Below are 16,313 nucleotides of genomic sequence, written 5' to 3'. Positions count from 1 at the left end.
TTAATGAAGTCCTCATGGGTGCTTTCTTGCATAATTTGAAACCAGATAAAGTAGACGAAGTTTTCAGGTTCCGTCAAGATGTGAGGTAGTTTTCCCACAATGTAAAGTTTGTGCATTTTCTCCCCATTTTTAAGAGATTCTGGGATGACATCAACTATTTATTTAGAAACATCAAGCTAATAAGATGGACAGTTGTTATCCAAATCATCTCAAAACCCTAAAGGAATTTTCTTATGCCCAGAAGGTGTATTTTGGCTGCATAATTGATTCTTCTGCTGCCCTTCTAAATCAATAACTGTTAGCATTGTTCAGCATAATTCAAAGCATATTAAAGATATGTTGTTGGAGAAGTTTCTTCAAATTCAAGGCTAATCCAGTATAAAGGAAACCTTTGTCTATGGCTTTCAGAAACAAGACTGCTGACAGACTGAAAATAGTGACACCCTTAAGATAACAAATACCATGACAGTTACAATTGCATTAAATTTTTAAAAGCATCATTGTAAAGTTTTTAATTGATAGGCTTCAAAACCAGCGGAACCCTTAAAATTAGATGACAGCACAAAAACAAAGGGGAGAGTGTAATCAGATCAGTTCTAAAGGAAACTACATAGGATCCTAGTTTTAATGTATACAAAGTGTCTACAACAGCAGGGTGCAAAAGGCCCCACCCCACCCAAGGTAGACTGTTCTAATTCACGTTACAGGCCCTGGATACACTCTTCTCAAATCCTGCCTCAAGGTTCCCTACAAATAAATCACACTATTAAAACATTTTAACTTTTTTCCTTTCTTCTTTCCCATGTTCTTTCTCAACTTTCTTTCTTTAATAGATATTTATTTCCTGCAAACGAACTATGCACCAAGCCTGGTCTAAGGTTCTTGGGATCCAGCACTGCCTCATCCCTTGAGCCTTCTTATACAAATACCATGAGGGCGTACAGGTTGGCATCCTTTACACTATATGTGAGTTTGTTTTTCATGTTTCTTCTCTCAACAGCAGCTAGTGGCGGTACCATGACAGTATCTTCAGGTGACTGGGACGGTTCAGGGCATGTATACATGCGTGTTTTGTGTTCTAAGAGTCCAATTCATAGTCCTTTTTGAGGACTTCCTTATGTGTCATGTTGGGAATTCTCTTTCTCATTCACAAGTACCTAAAATCATGTCTGGTACATGGCAGGTACTCAAAAAAAAAAAAAAAAAAAAAAAAAAAAAAGCTGCCGAATGCATGAGATTGGGCAAAATGGTTAAATCAGCAGACTTCCCCAGAACCCCTTTTCTGTTCTAGTGATTTTCTCATTCTAAATGCCTCAACATACACATCTTCAGCTCATCACCCAGTTTCTTCCCTTCCCCCCAAATCATAATCTAGACTCAGATCTTGTGCTTACCTTCCATCCTAAATCCAAATAATAAAATGCAGACTGATGAGTGTTGTTCCCCTCTCAAAGGCATTTGCTTCCTAACAGGGAAGGGAAGTTTAAGAAAAAGACTTTTCCAAAGCAATGGCCAGGAGTTAGGGATTGTCACTGAACATTCTTAACTCCAGAGAGTCTTGGGGGTAAAGTTCTAGCTTTACTTTCTAGGCTCCACCGCCCAACGCTGAATGCAGTACCTCAGCCCACTTGCAACCCGTTTTTGCAATAGTGGGTTTCCACTGCAAAGCATATTTATATTCGTGATCCTCAAGGTCTGATTACAACTTCAGGTTTAGTCTCTGTAACTTTGATTATACTTTTCTTTATCCTTTAATCAAGCTCAGATTGCTCCAGATGCAAAACAGAATGAGCAGAAGGTGAGGATTGTGAGTGTGCAAAGAAAAACTTAGCTTTCCAGACTTTTGGCTCCTTGTCAGAGCTATCTGTAAACATTTTTTTTTTTTTTAAATAGTTCTTTTTTGGTACCCCACATCATCACACTGCTCCTCTACTGTGGCCAGATCCTGCACTATACACCATTGTTAAATACTAATAGGAAACTTAAAAGATGTTCTCTTGCGAGACAACAGGTGGCCACTGCAACCTCCAGCTCGGATTGGTGGAAAGGCCACAGGGCCCAGTGGCCCAGAGAAAGGGCCTCCACTTCTGCGTTTCAAGAACTTACTCAATGGGGTGTTGTCCTGATAGTATCTCAGCTCACTGTCAATTTGTGCAACCTGCTGGGCCATTAGGGAGCGCCGCTGGGTCGTCAACGTTAAATGGAGACTAGGGAGAGGAGACCAAAGCTTTTCTGGGGGGGGGGGGGGGACGGGTTTGTGTGTGGGGATCCGAGTCAACGCAGGGACAATGTGAGCAGTTGTTTCTTTCCTGAATGCACACTACTCTCCCATTGAGTCTTCAGACCCAACTTTTTGATAAGAGAAAAGCAAATACACAAACTTTCACCTAACTGAAGTTTATTTTTTTCTGCTACGTTCCAGAGAGATAATATTGAGTGAAAGTACACACACAGGTATCACAAGCCCGATCAATTTTGGAGAACAGAAGAAATGAAAACGCATGTCATGCTTGTCTGAAAAAGCTCAGGCCTGGGCCAGCAAGGTGTGACCGGGGGACGAAACTCTTCGCGAGTGTCATAGGGAATATTTCAAAATGTCTCCATTCTGGTTAGAGTAGCTCGCAGATAACTAAACTGGGGAGGGCGCAGATCTCACGGCCTCTCCACAACGTTCCCCTCTAGTACAAAGCCCCTTCCCTTCCCCAAGGCTGAAGGCCAAACTCAAATTAACTCAAAGTAATAAAGCCGATGAGAAAAAACAAATAAAAAGATGGAGCTTAAGAAAGAGAAAGGAAGAAAGAGGGGTGGATGAGTGCAGAGTGGGGAAGTTAATCAGCCGGAACCTTTTAGGAAAATAGGGACATTTTCTCTCCAAGAGCAGTGAATGATCCGCCTAGATCCGGTTACTCAAATGCCTTTCGAATACAAACAAGAGCAAAGAGAATACGAAGAGAGCCGACAGGAGGCTTCACCTGGAAAGCTTCAAGTCCGCCTACCTGTGAAAGGTCAGGCCCCAATACCCCTTCTGGGAAATCCCACAGGTGAACTTGGGGTCCCAGCTCCCGGCTACCGGGAGACACTCGTGCAGGTTGGCGTCTGGGTTACGTGTGTCTACGCAGGGGACATTCGAGGGGCAAGGCGGGGTTGAGAAGAGGGGCCCGGGGACAGGCACCCACGAGGAAGGAAGGGGGGCGTGGGGAGGAAAACGACAGGAAGGGAGCACACGGCGTGGGGATGCCGGGGCCCGGGGAAGCGGTGGTCGCGCAGGAGGGTGGGACACGCGGGACGCAGGGCCGGCGTCTGCTTCGGCCGAGGAAAGAAGGGGAGAGAGGAGCGCTCCGAGGCAGCGGGGACAAAGAGGACCGGAGCGGGAAGGGGGGCGAGGTGGGGAGAAGAGGGGCCCCGGAGAGGGGGCGGCTGCCGCGCGGGTGATGGGGCCGGCGGGGCGGGGTGGGCGCGCCCGGAGGCGGTCCCGGCCGAGGAGCGCACCGGCGGGGCGGGCGGCGCGCCAGCTGCCCGCGGTGGGAGGGGCGGAGCGGCGGCGGCGCGGGGAGGGGACCGGCGGCGGAGGCAGGAGGGGGAGAAGGAGGGGAGGGGCCGGGCCCCTTGTCTCCGCGGCTTGTCTCCTCAGTCCGCCCGGGGAGGAGGAGGAGGAGCGGGGCCAGCTGCCGCCGCCTTCGCCGCCGTCCCAGCCTCGCCCAGCGCACCTGAACTCTCTGCGCAGCCCCGGGCCCCCGCGCCGCGCCTTGCGCCCCCGGCGCCCGGCCCGCGCGCAGCGCTGCCTCGGTGCCCCGGCGGGGCGCGTCCCCCGGGCCGCCTCCCGCTCTCCCGCGGCTCGCGTGGCCGCGCCTTTGTGTGCGGCGGCCGCGGCTCCCGGGCTCCCGGGCTCCGGTCGAGGCGCAGCTCCGGCCGCGAGTCCCGCGCGCCGCCCCTAGGCGCCCCCGACGGTGGATCTAGCGGCGGCGAGGAGGCGGGTCCCGGCCCCGGCGAACCCCAGCCTCGGCCCCCGGCCCCGGGCCCGGCTCCGGCATGGATGTGAGGTTCTACCCCGCGGTGGCCGGGGACCCTGCCAGCCTGGACTTCGCGCAGTGCCTGGGGTACTACGGCTACAGCAAGGTGACCGGGCCGGGCCGGGCCGGGCTGGGGGGGCGGCAGGGCGGAGGCCACCTCCCTATCCCAGGCGAGCCCCGCTCTCGGGCTCACCGCCTGCTGCACTTTTCTTTCGCCTGTTTCCTCCCCTGTCTACTCCTTTACCTTTGCGCTTTCGTCTCTGTCCAACTCTCTCCGGTTCTCTTTCAGCCCCATCCCACCCTGCTTTTTGTCCCCTAGCCGGCGCTCCCCTCGGCCCCTCTGCCCCCTACCACCTCCCAGCCAGACTCTCCTTTACTGCCCCAAAGAAGCGAAGAGCAGCCCGAGGACTGAACGAGTGGCTCGCGTGTGATTCTTTGTTGCTGTTATTAGTAAACACGATCGCAGCCCCCCTGGAGTGAATGGGGGGCAACGCAGGGGTCCCTGATCTTCCTGGTGCGACGATCTTGCCCTCCCCCACCCCCAGTCCTTCTTACCTCCCCCACCCACTGGCGAGCGGGCCTCTGTGCCGCTTAAGGACAGAAAGGAACAAACTTTTGAGTATGCATTGGACAGGGAAGTGGGGGGAAGTGGTGGGACCCCGCAGGTGGCCTTTGATGCCCTTTCGCTAGGGCGCTTGGGACCTCAGAACCTGGGTCCCTGGCCCTCCCTGCTTAGCGCAAGTAGCCTCTCTCCTCTCATTATTTTTTTGGGGGGGTAAGTTTTGCATTTCGGGGAGATCGGGATTAGAGACTTCCACACCACACCCTGGGGTCACCCCACCTTCTCCACCTTCCCCTGCATCAACTTCTGGGACCCAGCGTTCTAGGTGGCGAGGTGGAGCTCAGAAAGGCAGCGGGCGCCGCTTGGAGCATAGAGGCGGGCGGGAGTCGCAGCTTGCGCGGAACTCCCCCCCGACCCCTTGGCGTCCTCTGTCCTTCCTGAAACCCCCAGCGCCGAATTTGCCGAACACATCACCCTGAGGGTGAGATTCAGAGAAACAGCCTGACTCTAGAAGGCCTGTGCCTTTTGACTGTGGTTTCTTTCCTCTTCCCCCTGCTCCTCCCTTCTCCCTCCCTTTTTCTTTCAAATCGTAGTTTGTTTATGATTGCTTGGATAACAGGAGGAAATAAGGAGCCTGCTGAAAGAAAGGTGCTAAACAAAACTAATGAATAAATAACAGGAAGAAGAGGAATTGCATCTAGAGTGAGGAACAGTTTGCTGTGCCCCGTGGCTGATGGAGGCTTGTGTTCCTTTCTATTTGTTTATACTCCGTTCCCAACTCCAGTGCTGAAGTTTGTAAAAGACCATTAGGGTCTCTCTTGCTCGCCCTCCCGTGTCATCATCGACCAGCTCCGCGTCTGGCACAGAGGGGCCTCCCAACAAGTATAGATCCAGGGGACTTTATCCCGTGTGATTTAACCCTTTGGTGGTTGGAGCGTTCCTGTTCTCCGAATTCCAAGGACCATGCTAAGCATTTAAAGAGAAGTCAGAAAAGACCGATCGCTGGAGCCAGAGTTAAGGATTAGTTTGTGGCCTCTGATTTTGGATTTACTCAGGTTATTAAATGCTTTAAAAAGTCCCCCATGTATGCTCGGTCAGGGACTTAGGCAGCCTAATTAAGTATGTAGTGTTTCTGAGAATCCACCTAATTGTTCCAGTGGGGTATTATTTATCTCCTTACAACTTAGCATGTGGATGCAAGTCTTGTATAAACTGGGCAGGCCCTTATTTTTGGAAGCTATTACCTTGCCTAATGTAACTCCTTCTTTCTCTGATTTAAGATCGGCAACACTCGAATGACACCAAAATAGAAACCTATTGTACAAATGCAGTCACTGCAATGCGTGGCAAATCTCTGTTCACTGGAATCCCAAGGGTACTTCAAGGGACCAGAGGAAATTGGGGATGTTTTGTGTGTGTCTCTTTTTATTTTCTGAGAAAGGCTATTTTGAGTCTATTTAAGCTCAGAACATTTATTTCAGGGAGGGTATATAAAGCCTGAAACAGACATTATTTATTGAGCTGCTTGTTCAGCTTCAGGAGTGTGGACGCAAGTTGGTTTACTGTCGTGTTTTCTTAATGCAGCTATTTGCCTGAAATAACTTGCTTTCTTGGTAATTTAGCAACCTGATCGTCATCAGTGCTCTGTGTACCCAAGTTATGAAAGTTAGACACAGCGCTTAATATTGGGAGGAATCAAATTATACTTATTCTAAGGGATGTTTGCATTTACTTTCTTGCAGGTAAAAATATAACTGTCTTTAAACTGAGCCGCAATACTGTATTTTGCTACTCTTAATTTCAGAGGTGGAAAAAATTTTATTTCCCATAACTTTTTTCTTAATACAGAGAATATAGTAGAAGAGGAAGTATGAACTTTATGGGTATAAAGCAGCAAGTGCTAATTAAAGGTTTATAGCGTTTTGTTTCACAGCTAATTTGTGTGTCTGAAGTGGTGGTGTTCAGTATAGGTTTATACTGAAAATGCAAAAACTAGCACATAACGACATGCATTTATTTTATTTGAAAATACCTAAATTATTAAGTAATCTCTAAAGATTTAACTTTTGATGACATGTATTATCTTTCTGGATGGGAAATGATGGATTTCAAAGAAAGTATGTTTCTGCCCTCTCTTGTTTTAATGACCATCTGGGAAACTTCAGAAGAAACACAGAACTCTTGGCTCTGGGCTTAACAAGTGAAAGTTAGAGCTTATCTTTAAATTTATTTACAAACCGTGAATAATAGGGTTTCATTCACTTCTGTCTTTAACAAATGACCAGAGTCCTTTGTGTAAATTATATGCATGTGTATTATCTTTACATTCTGTGAGTATATGGATCCTTTACAAATGTCAGTGCTCATGAAAGTGTACTGTGTCTATGGAGAATGGATGAAAGAGTTTTCTGGGTTCAAAAGTCGTTGCAAGTAGGAGAATAACTTCAAATAAAATATAGCCAGGATCATTAAAATCAGTTAATAATTCATGAACCAGCCACTGATGTATAAACTTAAAGTCATGACTGTTTCCTAAGGGCTAATTTCCATTTTAATTTCAAGTAGAAAGTTGACTGAACATTTATTTTTCTGGTGTGGCTAACAAATTAAACCCTGCATATTAAGAAAAACAAAAACTCATTATGTTTCTCGAGTGAATTGGTGACTCTTTGACTATGTATTTGTAATTTTTCTTTCCTGGGTTCAATTTGCCTTTTTACCAGTAAGACAGTAGTACACAGAATATCAATTCACAAATATAATTTCAGTATCCCTAATCTGAAAATCTGAAATCCAACATACTCCAAAATTCAAAACGTTTATGAGCACTGATGTGACAAAGAAAATGCTCATTGGAACATTTTGTATTTCAGATTTTTGGATTAGGGATGCTGAACTGGTAAGTATAATGCAAATATTCCAAAATTTCAAGAAGCCCTAAATCTGAAACTTCTAGTCCTAAGCATTTCAGATAAGGGATACTCAATAACTATCAGAATTCTGCCATCCCAAAATAAGATACTGTATTTAATGTGGATGTGAGGTGAAATCATAAAGTAGGTTATTAATGAATTTGGACTAAACTCTAGTTACTAGCTTTTTCCGCATATTTTTAGGGCTTTTTCTTTTGAATTATGGCTACTGACTCCTCACTTTTACATAGATTGGTGCTATGTTGTTTTTAGTCTATCAGTCCCAGACTTTGCTTTCTAATTATTATGTATATTATTTATTGATTACTCTGCTTAATTAAGACATTCTTATATTATTGCTTTGACTCCACCTCATTGGGCTTCTGCCTTGGCTAGCTTGAAGGGCAAAAGAAACTGAAGGATATTCTCTCATTTGTCCACCTTCTTGGGGATCATGGTTCAAATTGAGAACATATTGAGAGGGTAATTTGATTGAAGCTCTTCTTAGATTGAGAGATTCCTATATCCTATCATGACAGGTCTTCTCGTAAGATATTGAAGCCTCATTGTAAAAAAGAAGTAACATTTTTCTAGGAAACTTAGATGAGGGATCATGAACTCAATTGTCTCTAGAAACAGCAAGTTAGCCTACATGCAGATAGGGTTTGTGGCCAAATGGAGTACATACCCCATTTAAAGGGGTAGCCTTGGTCCACATTAGTAGATTGTTGCCATGCCAACATTTGGGCCCAATGTCTCTACATTTCACAATTCTTTTCTCAAGAGAATGATAATCTGGATTTTTATGCGAATTAACATGAATTTTAAATGTGGAATCAATTAACAAAAAATTAAAAATCATTATGTGGGACCCTCAAAACATGCTTGTGTGCTGATTCTGACACTTCTTGTTGTAAATTCATATGTAGATGAGGATCCAAACATAATTTTTTAATAAGTCATTTATGGTTTATGTGCAACTCTAGTCCCACGTCCAACTATGTAGACGGTTGAATAGAATGGAGTAGAACTGGGTGAAGAAATTTGTGACACCTGTGAAGAAGACTAGACTTACCACAGAATGGTGGGCTTCAGATTGGTACTCAGGGCCTTTTTAGAACCTTGGCAGCTCTAAGCACTATTGATCTGAGCTCCCCGCCACGCCCCATCAAACATTAAAATGTATCCACATCCTGCATTTAATCTAATATGATATACCATATCCGAATTGATATGGATCAGTTGACTTACCTTTACATTTTGTAAACATTTAGCTTCACATCTATTAGTTGTAATTTTGTAGTTTTCCGGTGTTGTTTGGCTAGTTTATTTTTTTTCTCACATTTTAAACATTGTTGTGGGCCCATAAGAAGTTTGCAGTTCTAAGTGTGTGGTCTAGTGATTAATGGATAAAACAGTCCTGCTGTTCCTAACTAGAGGACCACAAACTTTTCTGGGCTTTTTATGAAGACCCTGTGCTCAGTAGAGACTAGCATATAGTTAGCCGAAGAAAATGAATTTTAGTCATTTTAAATGAAGTCAGTAGATGTATGTGGTCACAGTTTTCAAAGTATGTGTTGATATTTCAAGGAATCTCTACTTCATGTCACAAACTCAGCTAGATGTGAATCCACTTGAAGATTTGTTTAATTTGCAGAGTATTAAAAAAACTTGGTTATCTATATCTAAAAAGCTTTGCATGTAAATCTGGATTCCAGCTTTTCTTTGGAAATTTGGCAACACTGAACTGAAACCCTTGTACGGCAACATCTGCTAGGTGTCCTTCAGATGTGCTGTACCTCACAGTCCATCGTGGTCTGCTTCACAGCCTGTCTCATATTCAGACCTTTTTAATCCTCTCACGTCCTGGGAGGCTTTAAGTTTAAAGACTTTGATTAAGAGGAGAAGAAATTAAAGGAGAAACAAATGATGCTCAAACCCAGTAAGGTTACTGTTACTAGACAAATTTCAGATCAGGCACACCTCATGCTATGTAGGGTAGCAGCTGAGAGGGTAAAAAGTAATTTGTGATCATTTTGTAGAGCAGTGTCTCTCAAGCTTTACCATGCACAAGAACCACCTGGGAGCTTGTTATAACACAACTTTTGGACTTTATCCTTAGAGATTCCGATTTATGGGATCCCAGGCAATGCCAAGGCTGTGGGCCTGTAGACTCCACTTTGAGTAGGACATGACGCAGAGGGCCTTCCATGGTAAGGTCAAGAGTTTTTTCTTTCTAAGTTGATCAATTAGAGTGTTTTGGGCTGCAGATAACAGAAAACTCAACAAACGGTAACATAAACCATAAAAGACACTTGTTTAACTTCAAAGAAGTCTTTAGGTTGGTAGTGCCACACTGTTTTGGATGGTTCAATCATGTTTTTAAGAGCCCTTCTTTGGTTTTCTTTTTATTCTGCTATGCTTGGAGGTTTAGCAGTCTTACCGTGGCCACAAGTTGACTGCTATAGCTCTGAGCATCACATCCTCACATGAAAACACATAAAATGAGAAGCAAGGTGGTGGTGGGTGGTGAGAGTGGTAGAAAAAGAGTACTTTCTCTTCCTTTACATCTCTTAGCAAGAAGGAAAAGCTTTTCCAATAGACCCTCTCTATCATCTTATTGGTCAGAATGGGTTGCATACCAACCCTAGGCCACTCACTGGCAAAGAGGAAGATTACTGTGATCAGTTTAGACCAATCCAATATCATCCCTTGAGGCTGGGCATTGCCACATGAGCATAATTAATTAATATTATGCCCTGTTAGCAAGGAAGAAGGCTGTTGGAAAGACAGCCAACAGTGCCTGCAACTGAGTGCGTTCAAGAATATATATTTGTCTAAAAAATATATACATATATAGCTTTGAGACAGGGTCTTGGTGTGTCACCTAGGTTTGAGCGCAGTGACCATGGCTTACTGCACCCTTGATTTGTGGGCCCATGAGAAGCTTGCAGTTCTAAGTGTGTGGTCTGTAGTTGTTAATGGATAAAACAGTTCTGCTTCCCCGAACTAGAGGTCCACAAACTCTTCACTTGACCCTTGCAAATGCTGGGCTGTTGATGATGACCCAGTGCTCAGTAGAGTATAGTTAGCCAAAGAAAATCAATTTTAGTCATTTTAAATGCAGTCAAGAAATGTATGTGGTCATAGTTTTCAAAGTATGTTTCAGTTTTCAAAGTATGAGACCTCCTGAGTAGCTGGGACCACAGGTGTGTGTCATCATGCTTGGCTAACTTTTTCAATTCATTTTTTTGCAGAGATAGGGTTTTGCTATTTTGTCGGAGCTGGTCTCGAACTCCTGGCCTCCAGTGATGCTTCTGCCTTTGACCTCCCAAAGTGCTGAGATTACAGGTGTGAGCTACTGTGCTGGCCTGAAAAACTTTGAGTGTACCAGTGGCTTGGTTAGAATTTTGCTTTGTGAAGATGGATCTGACCTTTTTGGTAGATTGGTGTAGGCCCTGGCAAGAGTAGGAGAGACCGAGTAGGATGCCGTCACCCCATTGAGGTAAGGTATGTGAATTTGGAAGCAAAAGAACAGAAAGCACTCAACAGAACCTCCTGACTTGGGAAGGCAGAAAGAAGAAGCAGAAATGACTGAGGGTGTTTGAATTTGGGGCATGAATAAATGGTAAGACCTTGAGTGGAAGCAGAGTGGACAGAGGAGAAGCTGGTTTTGAGGAAAGATAACCAGATCAAGCTCATTTTGGATATGTCAGTGGTATATTCTCCAGAGCCATGCACTGGAACTCAAGACAGAGTTCAGGGCTGAACAACGAACATTGGAGTCTTTCTGTTTGTGGTAAAGCAGTGGAAATGAATTTGAATCCTTCAAGAGGAAGGAGACAAGAAAAGCAAGGACAACATCCCTGGGCCTGAGGGTTGGCTGGTGTTGCCAATTCAGCTTCCCTGTCAGTGAGGCAGTAATTTAGGAAGTAACAGGTAAAACTCAGAGAATTTGGAAATCCTACTGCACCATTAAAACGATGCCATAAAAAAGGAGTGTGTATTTATGTGTGTGTTTGCATGATGAAACATCCTTTCTCTCTTAATAGTTATTTGGAAGGAAACATTCTTTTTTTTTTTTTTTGAGATGGAGTTTCGCTCTGGTTGCCCAGACTGGAGTGCAATGGCGCAATCTCGGCTCACCGCAACCACCGCCTCCTGGGTTCAGGCAGGAGTAGCTGGGATTACAAGCACGCACCACTATGCCCAGCTAATTTTTTGTATTTTTAATAGAGACGGGGTTTCACCATGTTGACCAGGATGGTCTCGATCTCTTGACCTAGTGATCCACCCGCCTTGGCCTCCCAAAGTGCTGGGATTACAGGTGTGAGTCACTGCGCCCGGCAGGAAGGAAACATTCTTAAATTATTATTAAGGGGGGATGATGCAAAATTTGCAATAACATAATTTAAAACCTTATTAGCCATTTATGGATGAAAACTTTTTTTTTTGTTAAGAGGTACAATTTCAAATTGGATTTTGTGAAGTGTTAATGGTGTCATAATTATCTTAGAGAATTTGTTTTGAGTATGGTTAATGAGAAAGGACAGGATTTTTTTAAGGATGCTTACAGATTCAAATATATTTTGAAGGTGGATTTAATGCTCTAAAAAAAAAACCCCTGTTTAAAAATATAAGGAGTAGAGGCTTTTATTTAAGGTCTGCATGAGCTTCTCACAGGTTTAATCATCTCCCTTTGAGGTAGATCGTTTTATTTTCTTTGTTTCCTAGGTTTGTATCCTTAATCTCTTCCTCAGGGAGGCCATGTTCTCTTAAATATGTTCCATGCTTGTGTAAAACACGCCAGCCCCTGGAAAATGGCCCTTCTTGTATGATTAACATTCTATCTTTAATCTTAATTCAATTTTGCTTTGTTTATAAAAGAAGAGTTTGAAGATAGACAAATGGGCTAATATGAAGACACATTTGAGTTTTTACTCTAAATACGATTTGAATGATACAGGCTCATTCGTTCAGGGGAGTGAGGTTTTAAGCTGGATCCTTTTCCAAATGTTGCAGATTTAATGTAGCTTTATCTACATTTACTAAATTGTTTATGCAGAAGAATTATGTCAAAGATGGTGATGAGAGTGAGTTTTAAAATTCAATTTATTTTAAATGGATGTAGTATAACTGTACCATATTGTGAGATTTTTCCAGCAATTTCTACAGCTAATTTGTAATGAGCAAGGGATTTACTGTAGAATAATAAAAATTCTACATTTTCTTTAAAAAATCTCCTAGGTATAGGAAGTAGAAGTTCAAAATGTTGACCCGACTAGAAAACTTTTATGAAATATGTATGATTGGTTGGAAGTTGATCTTCTTGCAAAAGGGGATGAGTTAAATCTAGAAATATTGAACAGTTAAAAAACATACTTAGTAGATCCATGGTGCTGCTCATTGATGCCAACTTATGTTTAATGGGAGACTCAACCCTTATTATTTGACTTATTTAAAAAATTCTAACAAAACAGTTTAATGGAAAAGTGGTTAAAACAATTGTATTAGTAAAAATGCTTCGGTTGCAAGTGAGAAAAAGACTTCAGTCAAACTGAGTTAAATAGAAAAGGGATTGTGAGTTTTGTTTCAGGCATAGCTGGATCTAGAGTCTCAAGGTATGCTATCAAGACGTTCTTATATTAGTTCTGCTTTCATCTGTTTTTTTTTTTTTTTAATCAGCCAGGCTGTACTCAAGTGGTAGGAAGATGTCCAGCAGCAGCTCCAAGTTACATTCTCACAGCTCGGCATCCTCAAGAGGGAGAGATTCTTTCTTGCTTGTTTCAGCAAATTTTCTGGATGAAGTCTCATTGGATAGACTTGGGTCCCATGCCGAGGCTCATAGCCACATAGGCATGCCATTGGGGGAGTTGGGCATGGTCATCTTCTTGGAAGCCACAGCAGTGAGGAGCAGGGAGCAGTGGTTCTTCCAAAGAATAACAAAGTGCTGATGTCACAATAAGAGAATGTGGGTGTAGGATAGGAAAGCAAAGTCCATTGAAACTTCCAAGTGAAGTGAAGCTTGATGATTTTGAAGATTTCTGAAGATTTCTGTTGTATACGTTTATTATTATTATTTGTGGAAGCCAAATTAGCCTGTGCTTATGTAATACAGATATTATAATCATTGTTAATATTAGGAATGTACTTCTTGTTGGGGCTGAGATTGGATGTGGTCTGTTGTGCAGGCTGGAGTGCAGTGCTGCAATCATGCCTCACTGCAACCTCAACCTCCTGGGCTCAGGAGAGCCTCTTGCCTCAGCCTCCTAAAATGTTATAGATTACAGGTGTGGGCCACCATGCCCGGACCCTTGAATCACCCTACTTATCTGAGGAGGGAAGAGAAGCACAGATCAATGACCTACTGTTTGGCTGGGGTGCAGGTGTACAGATAGGTGTTCATGAGATATGTGTATGTGTTAATATGTGTACATAAGAGAGATGTCACAGGCGAAAGGCCATGGCGCTGTAAAGTGCTACAAGTAGAGTGGATTAGGATAAAGATCAGGAAGGGATGGTATGGTCAGGAAAAAGCTTATGGGTTATCATGCTTGGAATGGAAAGTAGGAAAAAATAGGATTTTAGAGGAGAAGGGAGAGTGGGAGAGGGAATTCCAGGCAAGGTTTGCTGTGTGAGTATAAGGAGTCTGTGCACGATGGTCCCTGGAATATTCTATGGAAATGAGATTTTTTCTTTCCATGGTGGGAGATGTGGTTGGTTGAGAACAAATTGTGAAGACACTAGAATGTCCAGTGAAAGATCCTAGGTTGTATTGAGTAGGTATAGTAAACTATGTGTGTGTATGTACATTTGTATATGTATGTGTTTACATGCATGTACATGTGTATAAGTAGCGGGTGATATTTTGATGTGGGGCTAATAAGAAGATATTTTCAAGACAGTGTCTGAGTATGTTTGAAGAAGAGATTAGAGATAGAGAGTGAGAGAACTATTGAGTGATGGATTGGGTTATCTGTTGGAACAAAGACTGTAGATAAAAGAGAGCCCTTAAATGAAGCATTGGTGGTCATTTCTTTGCGATAGTAGGAAAGAAAGAGAAGATGGTTGAAGATTCATATATAGCTATGTATATATGTACACACGTGTGTATTTACATATATATGTACACACACACACACACACCACTGCACGCCAGCCTGGAAAACACAGCAAGACCCTGATTCTTAATAGCAAAGAGGGTATATTAGGGTTCAACTTACATGTAACAGAAAAAAACTTGAACAGCAATGTCTTAAATGAGGTGGACATTCATTTCTTGTTTTCCTAACCAAATCTAGGGGGAAGTAGTTCAAGGCTAGAATGGGGGCTTCTTAAACGCTGAAGAGCCAAGCTGCCTCTAGCTATCCTGTGACCTTCGTCCTTATGGCTCAGTCAACCTCCATGGTCCAATTAGCAAGAAGGAGGAAGGGGATTGAAGGGGATCAAGGGTAAACGGAGGTTTCCAGAAGCTGTCACATGTCACTTTGCTTATATCTCACTGGCTAGCCTGCATTACATGGCCACACCTGGGTACTCAAGGAATGTAGTTTATACTGTGGCTGGCCATGTGCCCAATGAAATACCCAAGTACTGTGGAAGGAGTGAGTGGAGAGGAAGGGACACCAGGTAGTTCAGTAGGTGTGTTGTGTGTAAGTGAGCGATGGGCAAGGTCTGAGAAACCCTTCTTGGGTATCTCTAAGTTTGAGATTTTATGTATACATTGTAGTGTGCTTATTTTTCCTAAACTTCAAAGTTTTAGTTTTTATGTGTTTCTTGGAGGATCCTCTTTTGGTGAGAGAGATATACTGTGATAAGATTTGTGTCTTTTCAGGACTTTCTTCAGTTTTGGGTTTTTATTTTAGGCATGCTTAAAATGCCCAGTGATTTATGTTCTTCTTTGCAAGAACCACACATCTTTATGTTCTAATTTTAATTAATTACCTGTATTTCAGGCCCAAATTTCTCTTTTCAGAATTTTTCTTGAGTTTTTGTAGCGCCATTCCTCAAGTCCCAACTCTTGGTGACAAAGTTTTGAGCATTAGTTAATCTTTAGTTGACATTTTAAAAACCAGTTTTTTAAACAATTGATATTTTTCCTTTTTGATCAAACCTAGTTTATTTCTCACTCCTTATATCCATGCATTCACTGAGAGTCTTGTTCCCACAGTCCAATCCACTGTCCTTTTTCATTAACTCTTGACTTTTTTTTTTTTAATCAGGGTCTTGCTGTGTTGCCCAGGCTGAAGTGCAGTGGTGTGATCATAGTCACTGCAGCCTCAAACTCCTGGGCTCAAGAAATCCTCCTACTTTAGCTTCCTGAGTAGCTAGGAGTGCAAGTGCACACCCTATGCCCAGCTAAGGTTTAATTTTTTTTGTAGAGATGGGCCTCACTATGTTGACCAGACTGGTCTCAAACTCCTGCCCTCAAGTGATTCTCTTGCCTTGGTCCCCCCAAAGTGTTAGAATTATAGATGCGAGCCACTGCACCTGGTCAGCCTTTGACTCTTTCATCTTGACTGTGAGGACATGTCAGCTATGCTTGCCACTACCCAAGCTCCTCTGTCCCCTTTACTTTGCTGTTGTATTTTTTTTGTGTCAGCCTTAGAGTGTAATTTCTCAGCTTTGGGATAAACTGTGTCCATTTTCTTTACGAAAAATTAATGCTGCCTGACTGTCCCTTGTCCTTTGCTGCTGAATTCTTTTCATATGTTTATTCTATTGGGCATTGTCCACAGTGGCTATTCCAAGTCTTTCCTACTCTTTTCCAGTCCCAGTCAAACCAAATCTCATTTTTAGATGGGACCTCTAATCTTTTACTTTATGAAG

The 16,313-nt window shown here is 43.3% G+C and overlaps 1 protein-coding gene across 10 annotated transcripts in view; it reads left to right on the top strand.

Annotated features, from left to right (window-relative positions):
- Nucleotides 1-16,313, top strand: part of TOX3 (TOX high mobility group box family member 3) — a 166,954-nt gene that overhangs the window by 56,427 nt on the left and 94,214 nt on the right. For 3 of the 10 annotated variants that reach the window (XM_017966970.4, XM_017966968.4, XM_017966971.4), the window contains exon 1: nt 3,630-4,116. The exons of 5 other annotated variants lie outside the window; for them this stretch is intronic. In XM_017966970.4, the coding sequence (XP_017822459.2) occupies nt 4,030-4,116 (87 nt within the window). In that variant the 5' untranslated portion in view covers nt 3,630-4,029. Of the gene's footprint in view, nt 1-2,941; nt 3,006-3,629; nt 4,117-16,313 lie in introns of those variants that run through there. 2 more of the 10 variants (XM_054248869.2, XM_054248868.2) reach the window with 1 other exon arrangement.

Source organism: Callithrix jacchus, chromosome 20, assembly GCF_049354715.1.
Source record: "Callithrix jacchus isolate 240 chromosome 20, calJac240_pri, whole genome shotgun sequence".
Lineage (NCBI taxonomy): Eukaryota > Metazoa > Chordata > Mammalia > Primates > Cebidae > Callithrix > Callithrix jacchus.
This window is presented reverse-complemented; position numbering and strand designations above follow the sequence as displayed.